This window comes from Chrysemys picta, chromosome 4 (assembly GCF_011386835.1).
Source record: "Chrysemys picta bellii isolate R12L10 chromosome 4, ASM1138683v2, whole genome shotgun sequence".
NCBI classification, from domain to species: domain Eukaryota; kingdom Metazoa; phylum Chordata; order Testudines; family Emydidae; genus Chrysemys; species Chrysemys picta.
Window position 1 is genome coordinate 75646068 of NC_088794.1, and position 19068 is coordinate 75665135.

Consider the following 19068-nt stretch of genomic DNA (forward strand, 5'->3'; position numbering starts at 1 on the left):
AAGGACTGTTCCTGAAATTGCTTGAATGGTTTCTAGTCATGAGTGGAGATTCCAGTTTTAATTGGACGGTAGGTTAACTGCGTTCTGCTTTTTTGGGGTGTCTGGTTTAGAAATTTAATGTCTGTTTGTCCAGTAGGATCTGTCGCCTAAACTAGCAGATGAAATAATGGTGCAAATGACTACTCAAGGTGAAAGACAGTGACGAATAAAGCTCTGCATGTCTGGAGACATCGATCCAACTCCCTGTTCCTACAGCAGATTTGGTTTGACTTTGGGCAAGGCATTTAGGCTACGTCTATGCTACACACCTTTGGTGGCGGCATGTAGTGTACATGTATATGCTATAGTGAAAAACAGGCTGTGTCCACACTGGTGGGGGGTGTGTGTGTGTGTGTGTGTGGCTACACATGTCAGTGAAACATTCTGGCAGAGGGGAGGCAGCGGAGGAAGGCTTCAGCAGGGGGAGCCACCCTACTGCTGGAGCCTCTTCCCCACTACAGGAAAGACTCTGGCAACGGGGAGGTAGCAGGGATGCTACACTGCTAAAATGCAGTGTAGATGAGAAGGCATGGTTTGGGTTACTAGTAGGTTTGCCAACCCTCCAGGATTTTCCTGGAGTCTCCAGGAATTAAAGATTAATCTTTAATTTAAAGATTATGTCCTGTGATGAAATCTCCAGGAACGCATCCAACCAAAGTTGGGAACCCTAGCTACTAGAGAGCTGTGTAGCTAGGGCCCTTCATTTTCAGTTTTTATTTTATTTAATTTTTCCCAGGAATTTATCAGTGTTTATTACCACCACAACAAAAACAGGTGAAAATCGGTGCAAAAACCTCTTAATAACTTTTCTGGGTAAATATCGGGGTTTATTTTGGTGGATGGAAAGATAGAAAAAAGTATTTGGTAGATTGATTAACAGAATTCGAAGCATTAATGTGGTTTGCTGCAAAACTAAAACAGAACTCAAAACACAATGCCACCTCTGAGTTTGAGAAAACAATACATCTCTAATCCCCAAATAACTTTTTTTTCATTTGAATAAACAGTTTATTGTTGTAGACTTAGAACTATTAGCCTATAAATATTTACATTTAATAATTGGGCCACACCATTTGCAGTGGATACAGTCACTTCATCCTTTTCTCCTGTTTTTGTTAAACTTTTGAATGCTTCCTTGTGTTCTGAAATGTATTCTGATCCAGGTTTTCATTTTCTTCCCATTTAATGTGTCAAATCTTTAAACCATTATCTGCTAACAGCTTGAAATGTGTATGCGGTGGGTGTGAGATTCATCAGTATGTTCAGATGCGCACGCATTTCAGAGCTTGAGTGGGTGCCTGTTTCTTTATTGTATTTCTCTTCTAGACTAATATATAGCCTTACTTCAACAGGCAGCTTTGCATATACACACAAACTAATGTATTATCGGAATACATACATCTCATGCAATGTATTGTATTGTCCTAATGAACAAGTTTTTTTTACATATGTTTGAATGATACAAAAGTAGGGTGAAAATCAGAAAAAAACAGAATAATATTTTTTGTAAAACTTGGGAATTTTTCAGTGAAAATAGGTTTAAACTGAAAATGAAGGGACTTATGTATAGGGTTGCCAATTTTGTAATATATAAAAACTGGACACTCCTCCTCATCCCCCTGAGGCCCTGCCCTGCCCCTTCCTCCTGAGTTCCCACCCTCTGTTTGCTCCTTTTTCCCCCTACCCCTGTTGCTCACTGCCCTCCACCCCCCACCCCTACCCCACGTAAGTCAGGAGGGACTTGCCTGCAGAGCCGGAGCTGAGAGCTGCAGCTGCCCGATGCAGGTAGGAGGTGGCCCCAGCTGAGTGGGGGCTGGTGTGGGTAATGACTAGGTGCCTCCCCCGCCTGCTGTAACTGGACTTTGGGTGTCCAGTCAGTAGATCTGACTGGACACCATCAGGTCCCCCTTTCGACCAGACTTTCCAGTTGAAAACAGGCCACCTGGCCACCTTAGATCCTTGTAAAACTCACATCCGTGCCCTTTGGGCCTGTTCACCTAAGCTGTATGGCCCAGGTCTCATGGTCTACACTACTATTCTGTGCTGGTGGGCTGTGCATGTACGTACGTATGGTCCGCGCCGCTTCCAGCAGCTCCCATTGGCCTGGAGCAGCAAACCGCGGCCAGTGGGAGCCGCGATAGGCCGGACCTGGGACGCGGCAGGTAAACAAACCAGCCTGGCCCACCAGGGGCTTTCCCTACACAAGCGGCATCCCAAATTTGGGAAACACTGCTCTACACTGTCGAAAAAAGCATGCAGTACAGACATACCCTTAGGCTTTGTACCTCTGTTTCCCCAGGCTCACCCCTGTTGCGGTGCTGGCATACAAAGAAAGCATGGTTATTGTATTCGTCCTCCCAGCAGTCTTGTGATTGCTCCTGCAACCGTTCTGTTCAAGGTCTTCTTCTGTAATCCAGATTATTATATTGCAGGTTCTGTAACTTTTATGTACGAGTTTTCTGTGTTTATAAGGTGTAATGTATGCAGTCTTAGAGCATTTCTTGTTTAAATACAGAATGTATTACAGTACATACATTAGAGGGTTGCGCACTTCATTACTTCTGTTGCCTGAGCTCATTGCATTTCTCCTCCCCCACCCCCACCAAGCTTCCTGTTTGCCACTCCAATGCTGGGGCTCTGTGCATCCCCTCCTCCATTATTTCTTTTCTTAATGTCTGATAAGTAATTCATTGTGTCAATATTTACAACTGGTTTGATATATGGAAAATTGCAGAGCTGGTTGAAGAAGCTGTTGAGTCTGCTGACCAGATGCCAGGCGTTCCGTGTGTCCCCCATTTCTCCCTTCTGGTTTTCTGATTTTCACCAAATCAGCAGGGTTCTTGATGCTTACAGCATTCCCTGAAATTTTGTAATTTGATGGGAGGCAGTGTTCAAAAGTTACCATGTTACACTGACTTTGATGGCATCTATTTGTAAGGCCTCTTTTCTCCCTCCCCTACCCATCGTCTCAATGTAATTTTGTTTTGGCCAAGTAATGTTGGACTCACAGGACACAATATCTCAGCTGGCAGCAGGCGAGAGGAGTTATCTTGGGGGTGGGAAATGGGTTGCTGGGTCTACTCTAGGGAGTACTTGTGATGAGCGTGACCCAGCTCTCTTTCTTCCTGCCCCAGGTGGTACCTCCGAGGAGGGGTATGGGGCCATGTGCTGGGTTTGTTGGATGGGGGCAGGGGGTCGGGACCCATCCAGGCTCTCTTTGCCCTCTTGCCCATTCCAGCAGCTCCCAGGCATTCTCACTGGTGCAGCATACTACTGATTTGGTGGCAGGGTGGGCATGGCTCATTAGAATGTGTGGGCAATTATTACTTGAGCATTCTGCCACCATATTGCTGAGGAACACCAGCAAGAGAAGGGAAATGATGATTGTTAGCCTGGAAAACCCACTGTTCTTTCAAAGGACAAAGAAAAGGCACTTCTCTAGCCAGAGGGCTTTCCTGTAGCTGCATTTCAAAGGCCTGCTGCAAACATGGAGGTGTCGGAGTGTCTCTAACAAGTTGCAAGAATCTTTTATTCTGGGAAGTGTTAGGCAAACTAAAACTGTCAGCTCCCCCTACAGGTTTTTATGCGCTGTTGAGGCGTGTTAATTTTACAAAATACCCACTGTTTTATACAATGAAATGGCAACTTACAGAATTTATATTTTGAAAATTCAAAACTCCAAGGCCGGATGGCTGCTCTGACGAAGCCCTACGTCAGAGAGCTGTGCTGGGAACGGTAGGATACGTACTCTCAACTGACTGGTAATAAAGTGATGGGAGTGCTATGTGGGGACTGAACTTGTTTTACACAAAGCATGATGATTAGTGTGGCTACCTGGAACTGTTGAAAGTTACAGTGGTTCAGCTGAGCCCTTGTGTGTCCAGTGTAGATGAGGATCTGTCAGGTTATGGCCGCTTCTCTTTAATGTAGTGGATACACTGGAGAAACCAAAAAAAGGAACGTTATATTTACAATCAAATTACAAACCTGCTCACTAGGCAAAGTTACTCCCCCTTGCCGCCTTTCTCATTCCCATCTCCAATGTACCAACAGATGATGCTTTAACAAGAGCTAACTGACCAACAGATGTCCAGTGTCCTGCCATGTAGTCTGGGGGAGCAGTGGAACCTGGGTGGGCCCTGTGCTGCCAGTTCCCATCTTTGGTTCTGCCCTAATATAGAGAGAGAACCTGGTTTAGAAATTGTGGGGGTTGCAAACTTATTTGAGACATGGCGCTTATGTTAGTCACGTGTCTTTGTTTCATTTTTTGAAAGAACGCTGTGCAGGGAGTGTTTTTGACATGCAGATCCAGCCATCTAATTAAATTCAAAATGTCAACAAAATCCATCATTTCTATGGCAAATCAGAGCCCCGGAAGCCAGCAGGATAAATCTGTCAAGAACAAATGAAGACATTTTCACTTCATGCTTATGAACTTCAAACCCCTAGTGTGCTGGTGCTACTGTGCCTGCTCCCAGTGCTGGCTGGGACAGGACAGATTCTTACATAAGTGCCATCTTCTCTCACTTTTGATATTTTCTTTTCTTTTCTTTTCAGAACAGTGACCATTCAAATGAGCATCTGAGATGGTAGTCTTGCCTTGATTTTTATTATTAGATCTGTAGTTTCAATTCCACTTTCATTTCAGTCCTTTCCTCATAAGGTGAGGCACAGAATGGCTTCCTTTATACCTGGCAGGTAGTCTGGCTAATAGGATGAATGCTTCAGAAGAAAGTGAGCCATTTCAGCTTTCTATTTGTGCTGCTTTCTGCCCTTGACCCTTGCAAGTTTTTGCTGGAGAATGCCCTGTGAGTGTTTTCAAGGAGTACTTCCAGCACAGGTTTCCATCATTATCTAATAGTGTCGATTAAAGGGGGAAATGTATCACGTCTTGCTACTTGCTGATAACAGCCCTGCCAGCAGGTCTGGGATTAACTGTCAGAGGCTCACAGAATGATACCTATAAAGCTTCTGGTGTTTTGTGTGTGTGATTAATTCCATCTCTTCCCCCCCCCCCCTTCTCATTTTTAACTGTTATAGGTGAGGCTGGTAGCACTGCCTACTATAAAGGTTGCCTGGGACTTTCTGTTATAAGACCCTGTTTTCAGTTGGTTATAACTGTAGCCAACTTTAACTGGTCTCACTGAAATTTTCCATACCAAGTGTCCATCTCAGACTGGATTTGTTTGGAACTTTTCAGCCAAAACAGTTCTGCCATTTTTAAGAGTGAGGTTAAGGGGGGAAAACGTTGTTTTGCAATGTTTTTTAGAAAAATAAAATGGTGGTAACCGTTTCCTTGAGAAGCTCTAGCGTGCTGGTACTTTGATGCAGAGACTTGAAATGTGACAGGGTGGTATCCTCTGTCAGGGATGTGCCTTTTGCTTGTTGCTCCAGTTTGGAATAAGACCAGGGACTGGACTGAAAGCAGGGAACCGTTTTTTCCTGACCTGCACCTCTTCCCCTGTAAACCCCTCCCCCCCCCCCCCCCATGCCCATACAGTGTGGAGGAAAAAACTGCCTGATTTGAGTACAGAGGGGACAAGAACTGGACTGGGGGAGGAGGGGAAGAGTAGATTGGGACAAGGAGGCTAGTGGGACTGGATTGGATGGAATGACTGGGAGTTATGCTTGAGAAACAGAGACCGGGAACTGGGGGGGGAGGGGGAGGGGGGAGTGGGACTGGCTGACTGGGATGGGGAAGGAGAGATAGTGGGTGTGAGCCAACGAGAGAAATGTTGGGGAAACTGGGAGCCAGTTGGTGGGGAGGGGGGAGATATTGAGGCACTAATGGGAGGAAGGAGACTGGGAACCAGGGGGCAAGAATGGACCTAGAAGGGGAGTGGTGACGGATGTTGTGGAGCAGGGATGGGGGGGTAGAATTGGGACTAGCTAGGCCAATAGATCAGTGGGTTTCAGACTTTTTTTAAAGCTGACCCCTTTCACACTGCAAGGCTCTGTGTGGGACCCCTCCCCCCCAATAAATTAAACACACTTTTTAATGTATTTAACACCATTATAAATGCTGGAGGCAAGCGGGGTTTGGGGTGGAGGTTGACAGCTTGTGACCCTCTCCCTCCCTCCCCCCCCCCGTGTAATAACCTCGCAACCCCCCTGAGGGGTCCTGACCCCCAGTTTGAGAACTCCTGCAATAGATCATACAAGGAGCTGGGGATGTGGTAGGAGGAGGGAGAATGAGATTCTATGAGAAGGGGAAGGAAAACTGGGATTGGGAGCCAATGGAAGGGGCTGGGAATCCAGGGAGAGAATAACTGGAGGGTGGGTGGGGAGAGGAAGGTAGAGACTGATCAGAGAAGGAGCTAGGATGGGGAAACTAGGACTGGCTGTGCTAGAATGTGACTGGGATGAGAAGCCTTAGGAGTAGAGACTGGGACAGGGTAGGCAAGGAAAATAGGACTGGAGTGAAGAAGTGACAGGACTGGGACAGGAATAGGCTGTAGAGGATGTGGCCGAAGAGGTTCAAGCTTGGGTGGGTGGGGGAATGCTCCAAGCGGTTTGTGTACACCAGGGGTCAGCAACCTTTCAGAAGTGGTGTGCCGAGTCTTCATTTATTCACTCTAATTTAAGGTTTCGTGTGCCAGTAATACATTTTAACGTTTTTAGAAGGTCTCTTTCTATAAGTCTATAATATATAACTAAACTATTGTTGTATGTAAAGTAAATAAGGTTTTTAAAATGTTTAAGAAGCTTCCTTTAAAATTAAATTAAATTAAAATGCAGAGCCCCCCGGACTGGTGGCCAGGACCATTCCTCCTGCAGTCCGCATATATCTGTGAAACCTCATCTTTCTCTAATCAGTACTGGTCCTTATAGAGGATGACCACCTACTATTGCTATAATTTACTCCATTTGCTCATGTGGGAGTGATCTGAGCAGTGGATCTAAAGGTTCCAACTCTTCTAATGACCCACATGGCTTTCAATATGATTCCACATTATGGAATTTGTTTTTTCAGTTTCCTCTGCTTTTTTTAAAAAAAAAAATTACACACACAAAAATAGGTTAAAAGAGCATTAAGCTTGCAAAGTCAAGCATTTTGATATTTAGGAAATGCCAGAATTAAGGTTGCTTAGTGCAACCTTAATTCAGCCCCCTTGTGTATAGGCATTAGGATATAGTTTTTAATTAAATGATCACAAATTATATTTCCAGAGGCCCAGCTTCATTCAGTGCACATGATGGAGCTGCTTTGGGGGAGTGATGAGGATTGTATAGTAAAGGAGGCTGTTGTCTGTAGGGCCCCCCTGCTTTGTTGTTGCAGAAGCCGGTAGGTGTATGGTGAATGAGGCAGGGGATTGCAGGAATAAAAAGGAGAGTCTCATGGTTTAGGTAGTTGAATGCTGTCCTAGAGAACTGGATTCTGTTCCTGTCCAGCAACCTTGGGGGCAGACTGTTTAAAAACAGGGCACAAATCCCAGATTGACGGTGAGCTCTATACTTAGAGTTCACCAACCAGTTATCAATTATGAACACCTCAAGCACTATAACAGCCTAAACATGGTGTCATAGACAGTCCTCTTGATTGCGCCAATCTATCTTGTCACCTAGGCAAGTCTACTTTTGTGATAGATGGTCACTTACACCATGAATCACAGCAGTATTCAGGTTACTTCCAGTCCCAAAGGACCAGTCACTTCCCCCAGGTCAATTGCACTGTAGATCTCACACAAAACAACACTTGTCATCAATCCTATAATAAACTATATATAGATTTATTAATAGGAAAAGGAAATAAGTTATTTACAAGGTTACAACAGGTAAACATATATACACAAATGTTATACTCTTAGATTTTCAAAAGGTGAAAGAAGCTTCTATAATGAGCATGCTCTGTTGTCTTAAAGGGCTAACCCAGGCTAAGCAGCTGGTGATTCCTTACTTTGTCCTACTTTTCCCTCATAGTCCAAGTAGCAATGAGATGCAGTTCCTCCTTATTAGAGGTTTTTATTCTATTTCCCCCTTCTGCTTTGAGCTGCAAACGCAGCTGATGGCAGGAATTCACTTACAAGAATTCACTTGATGGTTCTGCCCCAACTTCATTGGGGCAGAACCAGGAAGAGAGAAAACAACAAAGTCTTTTGTCCTCTTTAATGTTCCACTTCAGGCCATCTGGTGTCCAGGGGCCTTCCTTGTCAGGCAGGTCATAACACTTTCTGTTGGAGACCAGCATTTCACACTAGTTAATGTCTCTCTCCTGTCTGGTGATTTACACAGTTACAAAGGCTTAAAATGCCAATGCTCAAATATTACTTTACCATATGGGATACAGATCTTATCAGTGACATTAATGCCTGCAGCAACTCACAAGCATTCAATAAAGTCTAAACACATTTTTATAATTCTAAGAGCTGTTTTAACAATGCTAACACAGAGATGAGCCAGGCTGATTACTGACAAATACATGGCTGACTTCAACTGAAGCATGGGGACTTTGAGATGAGCTGGCACCTGGTTTGCCAGTGTCACAATCCCTGCCTCTGCCACAGAGTTCTTATGTGATGTTGGGCAAGTCACTTAAACCAGATTTTTCACAAGTGGCCACTAATTGTGTGTTCCTCAGTTTCTGGGTGCCTGACTTGTGACCCTGGTGTATAATCTGCAGGAGTCTTGAGCTCTCACAGTTGCAAGTGAAGTCAGTGGGAGCAGTGCTTTGAACATATAAAATGCTATATGAGGCAATGTACTCTGAAAAAAACAGGTCCTAGTTGTCTCAGATTGGGCATCCCTTATTAGTAGATTATCCTGACCTAAGTGTTCTGTGCCTCAGTTTCCCCTTGTGAGATAATACTGCCTCATCTCACAGTAGTGTTGCCAAGGAGAAAAATTAACAATTCTGTCTTTGGAGCAGGGTTTGAATAGTGTGCAATAAAGTGTCAGTTTTGCAAACGTGTTTCACCAAATCTGCGTTTTTATCAAAAAATAGTTTCAGCCACAAAACTTCACCCAGGTCTAGATGCACAGGCAATCATAATTCTGGCATTTTCAGAAGATATTTAAAGTTGAGGTCCTGCTTGCTTGTGTTCATTAACCGTCCTGTTTGTATCACCAAGGGGGATTAACCTTGGTGTGCTGGCCAAATTCGAACAATGGGAATCTAATTCTCCCTAACTAAATTCCGTCTTCAGTTTCACTTGCACACAGTGCTCTTGTTAAGTAGTGATAAAACAGGAGCTGCTGAGTTTGACTTCAGAAGTGACTGCATTTTGGTAGTGGATTAGAGGAATCTAAAAAGTGCTTTGAGATGAATGATGCTCTATAAATATAAAGTGATGTAATTTAGTCTAATTATTTTTCAGAAAACTATTGGATTTGAGAAGGTTGTTGTATTTCATCTTAACCTGAAGTAATACTGTAATTGAAACGTTCATCTGTTCTTTTACACTTCCAAACTGCCCACATGTCTTAGGTCCCCATTTAAACTGTCTTTCGTTTGCACCTCAGTTTCCTAAAATCTTGGAGGGACTTTGCTATGGAATGATGTCTTCCTTTCCAGAACACTTCATAGTACAACTCCTAGGCTAGGTCTGTCAATCTGAACAGGGGGATCTTATCTTACACGTTCTGCTTGGCCCCAGTGTATTTAGAAAAGGAGACCGTAAGATCAGAGTTTTTGTTAAGATTTGACTTTATTCTCGCTGATGCACAAGGCGCAGATGAAGACCATCTCTGTTCTGAGGAGCTACTGAATACCCCTCTGGGGGAAGGTCATGCCCCCTTTGGCTATGAATTTCTTTATTGAATTCAAGTCTGTGTGAGACAAATGAGGAGTCTGATTGCATTACTGCAATGCAGTCCTTGTGGGGCAACCTGGGAAGACTTCAGCTAGTGAGAGTGTGGCTGCCTGCTTAATGACCAGGGTTTCACATGGAGCATGTTATACCATGTCCGTGCTTTCAGTTGGTCTTCATGGGTAAATCATGGTGTTGGAAAAGAAAACCTTTTGTAGTTTGAATCCTGGATCTTAGAGATCATCTCCCACTCAGCTTGCCTGTGCTAGGAAAAATTGGATGCCTAATTCACTGCTGGTGGGGACAGTAGTGAGGGCTGGCGTGTAGAAATGCTGCAGGTGCTGTTACTACTGCGTCATCAAACTGTAGGCTATCCACTATTGTGAACAACAGTGTTGCAATATTGATGCTGAACTATGGGTCCAGTTTTGCCAGTGCAGATGCAGCCTCTTCAGGCTCCAACTTGGCATTTAAGATCAGCTGGCACAGTTGAGCTCACAGCCTTCTGGATTGTAAGTCTGAGGTCTGGGGGCAGGCTGGTCCCAGAGGAGGGCCATTCACTCTGGAGCTCACTTCTCCTCTTGTTGCACTTGAATCTAAGACTATTTTCCCACAGGGTATGGTCTTGTGGTTAAGGCATTGGACTGAGGTTCCAAAAATATCGGTTCAGTTCCTTTCTCTGCGAAAGACTTCTGTGCGACTTTGGGTAAAGTCACTTAAGTCCAGATTTTTGAAGTTCTCAAGTACCCACAACCTGGGGCCAGATCTTCAAAACTGCTTAACATCCAGAAGCTCCCTTTCAGATCAACTTAGCGCCCAACATGTTGAGCTCTCTAAAATCCATCTATTTTGGTGCCTAAACGGGAAATGAGCTTTTAATCGCTCTGTGCCTCAGTTCCCCCTTTCTAAAATGAGGAGAATGCTTCCTTTGTCTTGTCTATTTAGATTGTAAGATCTCAAGGGGCAGGGATTGTCTGTGTAGAGTTTGTATCATACCTAGTACAGTGAGGTCCCAACCTCTTAATACAAATGACTTTTTGTTCTTTATTATTTTATTACTGTCATCTCAGGAAAAACCTTTTTGGTGTGTGGAAGACGTGTTTGAGGGTTTTCCCTTTGAGGGTGGAGAACAGGGAGTCCTTTTGGCATTGATTTGGTGCTAGATGTAGACGACCTTAGTGTTTGTACATGCACCTAAAGGCTGAAATGGACGCTTTTCATTATTGGTCTTTTTCCAACTTCTTAAAAAAAGAATAAGGAAAATTTTTCTGTTAAAGCAAAAAGCATATGGAAAAACTGCCATATTCTGAAGGCTCCTGCAAGCCGTCCTATTTAGGAAGTGTGAATTTATTCATTAAGTTGCAGGCCTCTGCTCAGAGGAAACTGAATATTCGTCAGGATTAACAGAACCTTTACATGAGGAGTGTGAAAATGGGTTGTCAGCATAACAAATGTGTTCCTGTTGTTCTCAGTTTTGCGACTCATGCTGTCATCTTGATGTGTCTTTTTAAAAAATGTTTATTATTATTTATTTACATGGTGCCAGTTATATGCTAAGGGCCTTTAAAGACAAAGAGCCTGATTCTGAACTCACTTACACGGTTGAAACTTCATTGACATAAGTGGAGTTACTCCCAATTTACATAGTGGTCAGATCAGGTTCTGAAGTATCCTTTTGCTCAAGAGTATGGCTAGGGCCTTTTGAGTCAATGTAGGGAGAGGCTAAGGCCTTGTCTACACTGCCACTTTACAGCGCTGAAACGTTCTCGCTCAGGGGTGTGAAAAAACACTCCCCGGAGCAATGCAAGGCCTTGGCTACACTTGCAGATGTTCAGCACTGTGAGTTAAACCTGACTTCATACAGCTGAGTAGGGAAAGTGCTGCAGTCTGTCCACACTGACAGCTGCCCAGCGCACTGTCGTGGCCACATTTGCAACATTTGCTGCGCCATTGGGAGCAGTGCATTATGGGCAGCTATCCCACAGAGCACCTCTTCCCATTCTGGTGCCATGGGTTGTGGGAAGGGGGCATGGGTGTGGGGCATTCTGGATCCTGTCCCAACACCCCGTGATGCATCTCTTCGCATCCCAGAAATCCCTTTGTTTCCGTCCACCTTTGGTGCCATCTTTCAACGGTTTCTGTGCAGCGCGATCTGTCTGCGGGAAATGGAGTCCAAACTGCTGAGGTATATGCTGACTTATCTCACCAGCATGTCACGTTTGGCTGTCGAACTATTCCTTAAGATCCAAAGTGACAGTGAGAGTGAGGAGTCCGACGATGCTATCGAGCCACGTAACGCGTATGACACGAAATTGCTTGTGGCATTCACGGACATGCTCAGCACCGTGGAACGCTGCTTTTGGGCTCGGGAAACAAGCACCGAGTGGTGGGATCACATCGTCATGGAAGTCTGGGATGATGAGCAGTGGCTGCAGAACTTTCAGATGAGAAAAGCCATTTTCATGGGACTGCGTGAAGAGCTCGCCCCCACCCTGCGGAGCAAGGACACGAGATTGAGAGCTGCCCTGCCAGTGGAGAAGCGGGTGGCTATTGCAATCCGGAAGCTGGCAACTCCAGACAGTTACCGGTCGGTCGCAAACCAGTTTGGAGTGGGAAAGTCAACCGTTGGAATCGTGTAGATGCAAGTTTGCAGGGCCATTAACCGCATCCTATTCAGAAGAACCGTGACTCTCGGTAACGTGCAGGACATAGTGGATGGCTTTGCACAAATGGGGTTCCCTAACTGTGGAGGGGCGATAGATGGGACGCACATTCCTATTGTGGTACCACCCCACCTAGGATCCGAGTAGGTTAATCGGAAGGGGCATTTCTTTATGGTTCTCCAGGCGCTTGTGGATCACCGTGGGCGTTTCATTGACATTAACACAGGCTGGCCCGGAAAGGTGCATGACACACGCATCTTTCGGAACACTTGACTGTTCAGGAAGATGCAGGCCGGGACTTTTTTCCCAGAGCGGAAGATCACGGTAGGGGAAGTTGAAATGCCCATTGTGATCCTTGAAGACCCCGCTTACCTGTTAATGCCGTGGGTCATGAAACCCTACACAGGGAGCCTTGACAGCAGAAAGGAACGGTTCAACTACAGGCTGAGCCAGTGCCGAATGACTGTGGAGTGTGCCTTTGGCCATTTAAAGGGCCGCTGGCGATCTCTGTATGGGGAAGCTGGACTTGGCCGAAAACAGCATCCCCGCGGTTATATCCACATGCTGTGCCCTCCATAATATTTGTGAAGGGAAGGGTGAAAGCTTCACTCAGGCATGGACCTCCAAGGTTCATCACCTGGAGGCTGAATTTGCACAGCCAGAGAGCAGGGCTATTACAGGGGCCCAGCCCGGAGCTGCAAGGATTAGGGATGCCTTGAGGGAGCAATTTGAGGCTGAAAACCAGCAGTGTTATCTGGTGCCCTGCAGGGGAGTGAAGTGCAGTAGTTCCAATCTTTAGGAATCAGTGTTTGCTAAGCAGACAAGCAGACATGCAGTGCCGGTTTATTTCCTGGGCTAAGGAGTCTTTTACTTTATGCAATAATAAAGAATGTTTTTAAAGCCAAAAAATCCATTTATTGAAAAGAAAAAAAATTATTTATTGAAAAAAAACAAGGGGGTGGAGTGGGGAACAGTACTATCACAGATTCACGTATGCCCTGTCTGGTGTGCTGTGCAGTGAGTGCTGCACTTCAGGATAGCTATACTGCATGGTGATGTGGGTTGAGTGCAGAGGGTAAGGGTCGTGGTTTTCAGGACTGGTGGTGAAGATACTGGTGTTGGAGGCAGCTGGTAGCGTGAAGAACATGGAAGTTGGGGAAAGTGGGTTGGAGGTGACAGTGGGGCACAACAGAAAGAGTTTTTTGGGACAAGGGCTGTAGGGGAGGGTGGCGTTCGCAGTACTGCTCCTTCTGCATGGCTACGAGCTCCTGGATAGCGTCTGCTTGGCGCTCCAGGATGCTTATGAGCCGATCCGTGCTTTGCTGCCGGTGCTCCGTGCTTTGCCTCCGGTGCGCTGCATTTTCCTGGCGGATCCTGCTTTCTCTCTCCCTCCAGTTCTGTGCTTTCTCATTCTCTTTAATAGATTGCTGCATAACTTCTTGCAGCATGTAGTCTTTGCTTTTTTGCGGTCTCTTCCTGAGTCTTTGCAGTCTCTGAGCAGGCGATAAGAGGGACAGCTGAGGTCTCAAGGTTGATGCTGCTGTATAGGCAAAATGCAACATTTAACAGAGGCAGCATTGTTTATACCAGATAGAGTAATGATTCCCCCCGCACTTAAGGAGTAGAGAAAACACAGGGTGTACACAATAGCATAATTTTCCCGTCCGAAACAGAGCACACATATCCCACAGGAGCCTCAAAATGGTGAGTAAGGGGGACTGATTGTTTCAGGGCTGCACTGTCCTCTGGGTTTCTGTGCCTTGGGGAGAGCCAACAGCTTCAGGGGGCACCTACACTGAACACTGTCCCAACATTTTCCACAGGAGTTCGTCCTGGACGATATCTGCTGGGGGTGACCTGGGAAGCAAGGGAGGATCGTCTTCTGCAATGCGGCTTCCGCCCTGGCCCATATGCAGCTTGCCTGTGTGCAGCAATGGTCCCCCCCGCCCCTCGCGGCACAGTGGCGCGGACACGTTAGCCTGGCTGGGACAAAGACCACAGTGGCTCTCCCGATAAACCTGCGCATGCGCATTGCACACGTTCTGGATGAGACATTCGAGGAGATTACTGAGGCCGATTACCATGATGTGATAAACCACATCAATGCACTATTCCGCATGTAGGCATGCATGCCTAACCCTCCTCTCCCAAAGAGCCCGCACCGAAAAAATTCCTTCCCCCCCAAAAAACCCCACTTACCGGGAATCTGCTCTTCTGTTTGTCCTCCACCAAGTACCGGCCGCTGCGACTGGCTACCTTCCTCCTGGCTCGAGAAGAGCTCCTGGCTGCATGGCTCCAGGGATTGTGGGGTGTCTCCATCTGGCCCACCACCCTCACTCCCATTTTCCTCCTCCTTCTCCTCCTCCCCCCACCCCCCGGCTCTGAAGTGTCCATGGTGGTGCTCGGAGTGGAGGTAGGGTTAACCCCAAGTATCGCATCCAGCTCTTTGTAGAATCAGCAGGTCGCGGGGGGAGCACCCGAGCGGCCGTTTGCGGCGCGGGCTTTGCGGTAGGCACTCTGCAGCTCCTTCACTTTAATCCTGCACTGCAGGGCGTCCCGGTTATGGCCCCTTTCCATCATGTCCTTTGATACCTTCCCAAAGGTATCATAATTCCTACAGCTGAAGCGCAGCTGGGACTGTACAGCTTCCTCCCCCAAACACTGATGAGGTCCAGCAACTCGCCATTGCTCCGTGCTGGGGCTCCCTTGGCGCGTGGAGGCATGGTCACCTGGAAAGATTCGCTGATAGCACTCCACGCCACGCCGGGCTGAGAAAACAGGAAGGGGATTTTTAAAATTCCCGGGGAATGTAAAGGGTGGGTCACATGGTTGGTTACCTGAGGCCAAGGCAGTAGAGTTTGAACTGATGACCAGAGTGGCTAGAACAGGCATTGTGGGATACTGCCGAACTGGGATACTGCTGATACTACTTCTGAAGGCCAGTCACAGTGCATTGGGCGGCCACACTGGCGCCGCAGCGCGGCAGCGCAATACATGCTATTCCTCTCGGGGACGTGGAGTACATGCAGCGCTGCAGCCACGGAGATACAGCGCTGCAAATGCCTTGCCAGTGTGGACGGGGAGTGAGCTACAGCGCTGGGGGCGGCTTTACAGTGCTGTAACTCGCAAGTGTAGCCAAGGCCCAAGTTTCAGCGCTGTAAAGTGGCAGTGTAGACGATGCACCAGTGTTGGGAGCTGCGCTGATAGCTACTGCCCTCATGGGGGTGCTTTAACGTTGGTAGTGAAGACATACCTGTAGACTGCCACTGCCTGGGCTGTGGATAAAAAGAAGACTTCAACCTCCAGGGCTGTCAGTCAGGGACCTTTCTTCAGAGCTAATTATCTGTATAAATACTAGTCTTGTAAAATTGTGCCCTTCCAGGGTGAGCAAATGACTTTTTAAAAAAAATTAGTAAGTAAAATCATTAGTCTATTCATCAATAATCATCATGGCAAAGGATGAACAGTAAATCTAATGTCAGGATTGTATATTTGCAGGACTTTCTTTGCCAGGCTGATAATTATAGTAGAGAGAGAAAATTACTTGAAGTTCATAAACAGAAGGCTACTGTGGCAGTGAATGATCTAGTTCCAATTTCTGTACTTAGTTGGTGTGGCCCTTCTTTGATATCCATATCCTATAGTTTTCCCTGTAGTTCCTATGTGCAATGTATCTCCTCTACATCTTCTTTGAAGAGGTCAGTTTTGTTCACCGAACTCATGTTCATCCAGTACCACTTGCGCAACTAAGGGCTTATCTGCACATCCAACGCTGCAGTGATGCAGCTGCCTCACTGTAGCACTTAGGCTATGTCTACGCTAGAGAGCTTACTTTGGCGCAGATGTACTGATGCAGTTGCGTCGCTGTAAGATCTCTCTTGTAGCTGCTCTGTGCTGATGGGAGAGAGTTCTCCTGTAGACATAAATCTACCCCCAGTGAGTGGCGGTAGCAATGTCGGCAGGAGAAGCTTTCCACCAACATAGCGCTGTGCATACTACTTCTTATGCCGGCATAATCTATGTCGCTTAGGGAGGTAGAATATTCATATCCCTAAGCGACATAAGTTTTTTGCTGACATAAGTGGTAGTGTAGACATAGCCTTAGTGAAGAGACTACCTTCGCCGACAGGAGAGCTTCTCCCTGAGAGGCAGTAGCTATGTCAGTGGGAAAAGCTCTCCCATCGACCTAGCACTGTCTATACCTGGTGTAACTGCATCATTCAGGGATATGGACTTTCCACACCCCTGAGCAACATAGTTGTACCAGCGTAGGTCTGTAGAACAGACCAAGCCTAAGGGCTGGTCTACACTACGGAGGGGTGGGGAAGATTGATCTAAGTTACACAACTTTAGCTACGTTAAGAACGTAGCTGAAGTTGACGTACTTAGATCTACTCTACTGTGGTGTCTTCACTGTGTTGTATCGATTCCCCTTGCACTTCTCATTGAGGTGGAGTACCGGAGTCGACGCTAGAGTGATGAGTGGTCGATTTATCGTGTCTACCCTAGACACGATAACTCGACCCCCAGTGGATCGATCGCTGCCTGTCGATCCGGCCCGTAGTGTAGATAAGCCCTCAGACAAAGTGCTGTTTTGTTGTTAACTGTTGGGTCCTTCACCTTGCTGCAGTAGCAAACCTTTGTTTATCTCGAGTCTGTCTTATGCCAATTTTGAGACCTTCCAAGTTAAAGTAATTTCAATAAAGTAAAATTATTTTAACTGCTTTATCCTAATCTTTGGTAAATGAGATAATGTCCCACTTCCTATCAGGTAATTGATCTTGTCAGGTTTATTAAGTATGGTTAGCTTTGACTCACCACACCTCTGAATCCATCCGTCATTTAGCTTACAGGGATTAATGCAGGACTCTTTGCTGCACAGAATCTCCTGTTTAAATATAGAGCCAGACCTCTACATTTCATGCCGCTAGGCTGGAAGCGTAGACTTGGGAGCAACCTGAGAGTTAGGGGTATTGAAGGCTGTACGGAAATGTGAGGAAGAGTTACACTGCTGCTGGAGTGGCAACAAAACTAGCCTAGCTGTCCTCCTTTCTGTGTGGGGAACGAACTCCATGTACAGATGGCGATCAGAGATTCACTTGAAGGAGGAGAACGATGACTCCTAATTTTAAGGAATGGGGCTCTTCTGGAAATATTTTGTAATAGACTTTTGTTTTGGGACAAACAGGTGCAGCAATGGAGAAGAGATTCTCAGATGCCTGGGGAGCAGGGACCAGTTCAGTGCTTTGCCTGCTTTCAAACAATCACTGAAGGGGTGATAGCTCAGACACTTGCACTATAAAGCTGTTCTCTAACAAGCAACGTTCTCTCCCATGTGTGTGATCTGCAGGTGACTCGGAGTGAGATGAAACTGTGTGTTCAGCAAGAGTTTGACACTGTACGGCGGCTGGTCTGTGAGGAGGAACGGAAAGCTCTCCACCTAGTGGACCTCCAGGAAGCGGTGGCCACTGCTCATGTGACAGAGGTGCTGGCGGAAATCAACGTCCACATGGCAAAGCTGATGACTGAGATGGCAGAGATCAGAAGGCAGCTGAACACCTTCAATGAGTTAGCCCTGCTCAAGCCTGAGGTAAAAACTAAGAGCAGATGAAATGATTATGGCAGGAGGCAACACAACATTGTGATGGATGCAGGAAAGAAGTCTCCCCTGTTGCATATGTCAACATTAAAGATGCCACAAATGCCACTAAATATTTGACGTGATAAGCCAAGATGCATGTAATAGTGCAGGATGAGTTGTGCGGTCATATTGAATACCCACATTCTTTAAGTGGTTAAAGGGGCACAAAGCCAAATGCCTGTAACCACTTAATAGTGGATTTCTAGTGTACTGCAGTTGTAATTTTTGAAGTGTGCTATTGCTTCATAAAACATCTAGAGAATGCTTTAACGTTCTTGTAAGATGGTTAACAAGTGGTGAGCTTCAGGGTTATAATAGCCAGCCAGCCTGCCTTCACCCTCACCACTCCACCCGAGAGACCCATTTTTTGCATAGCAGGGCAGGACTGTTGTAGATATAATAGTGCATGTGCGTTCCTGGGAAAATGAAATACCTAGGACAGTGATATTCCATCCTTGGTTCTTAAACTACATGTAGATCTCTGGGTTCTGAGTTTGGGATTGGATAAACAGCCACCCAAAATTCATCTATAGCCAAACTCCTTGCGTGTGCACACCTAACTAAAAAAATCTCATGTAACTGGCATTTCTGCTTCTAGTCCTCATCTGAATCCCGAAGTGCAAAGATGGGGATGGGGGCAGGGCAGGGGGGATTATGGTTGGGGCAGGGAAAGGGGAAGCCTATTCAAACACTTCAAATGTGTACAGCTTCAGTTCTAAAAGCCTGTAGTGGGTTTTTTGTTTGCTTTTGTTTTTCCCCAGACCAATTTGCCTCTCCCTTGTCTATCACTTTACCCATCAATTTATGCTTCCTCTGTCTTCAGCACTGTAAAAGCTTCATAAAACACTAGCTTTTTTGAAGTATTCATTACATGGTGAATGAAATTCCTGTAACTGTTTAGACTATATAATGATATGGTAACTTGATATATGCCTGCTAAGGGAAGCCCATTCTTCACATGTGGGCTCCTAGGTAGGTG

The 19068-nt window shown here is 46.0% G+C and overlaps 1 protein-coding gene across 2 annotated transcripts in view; it reads left to right on the plus strand.

Moving 5' to 3' along the window:
- Window positions 1-19068, plus strand: part of TRIM44 (tripartite motif containing 44) — a 99946-nt gene that overhangs the window by 19555 nt on the left and 61323 nt on the right. For both annotated transcript variants that reach the window (XM_005304525.4, XM_042849174.2), the window contains exon 3: window positions 17799-18038. In XM_005304525.4, coding sequence (XP_005304582.2) covers window positions 17799-18038 — 240 coding nt within the window. The remainder of the gene's footprint in view (window positions 1-17798; window positions 18039-19068) is intronic.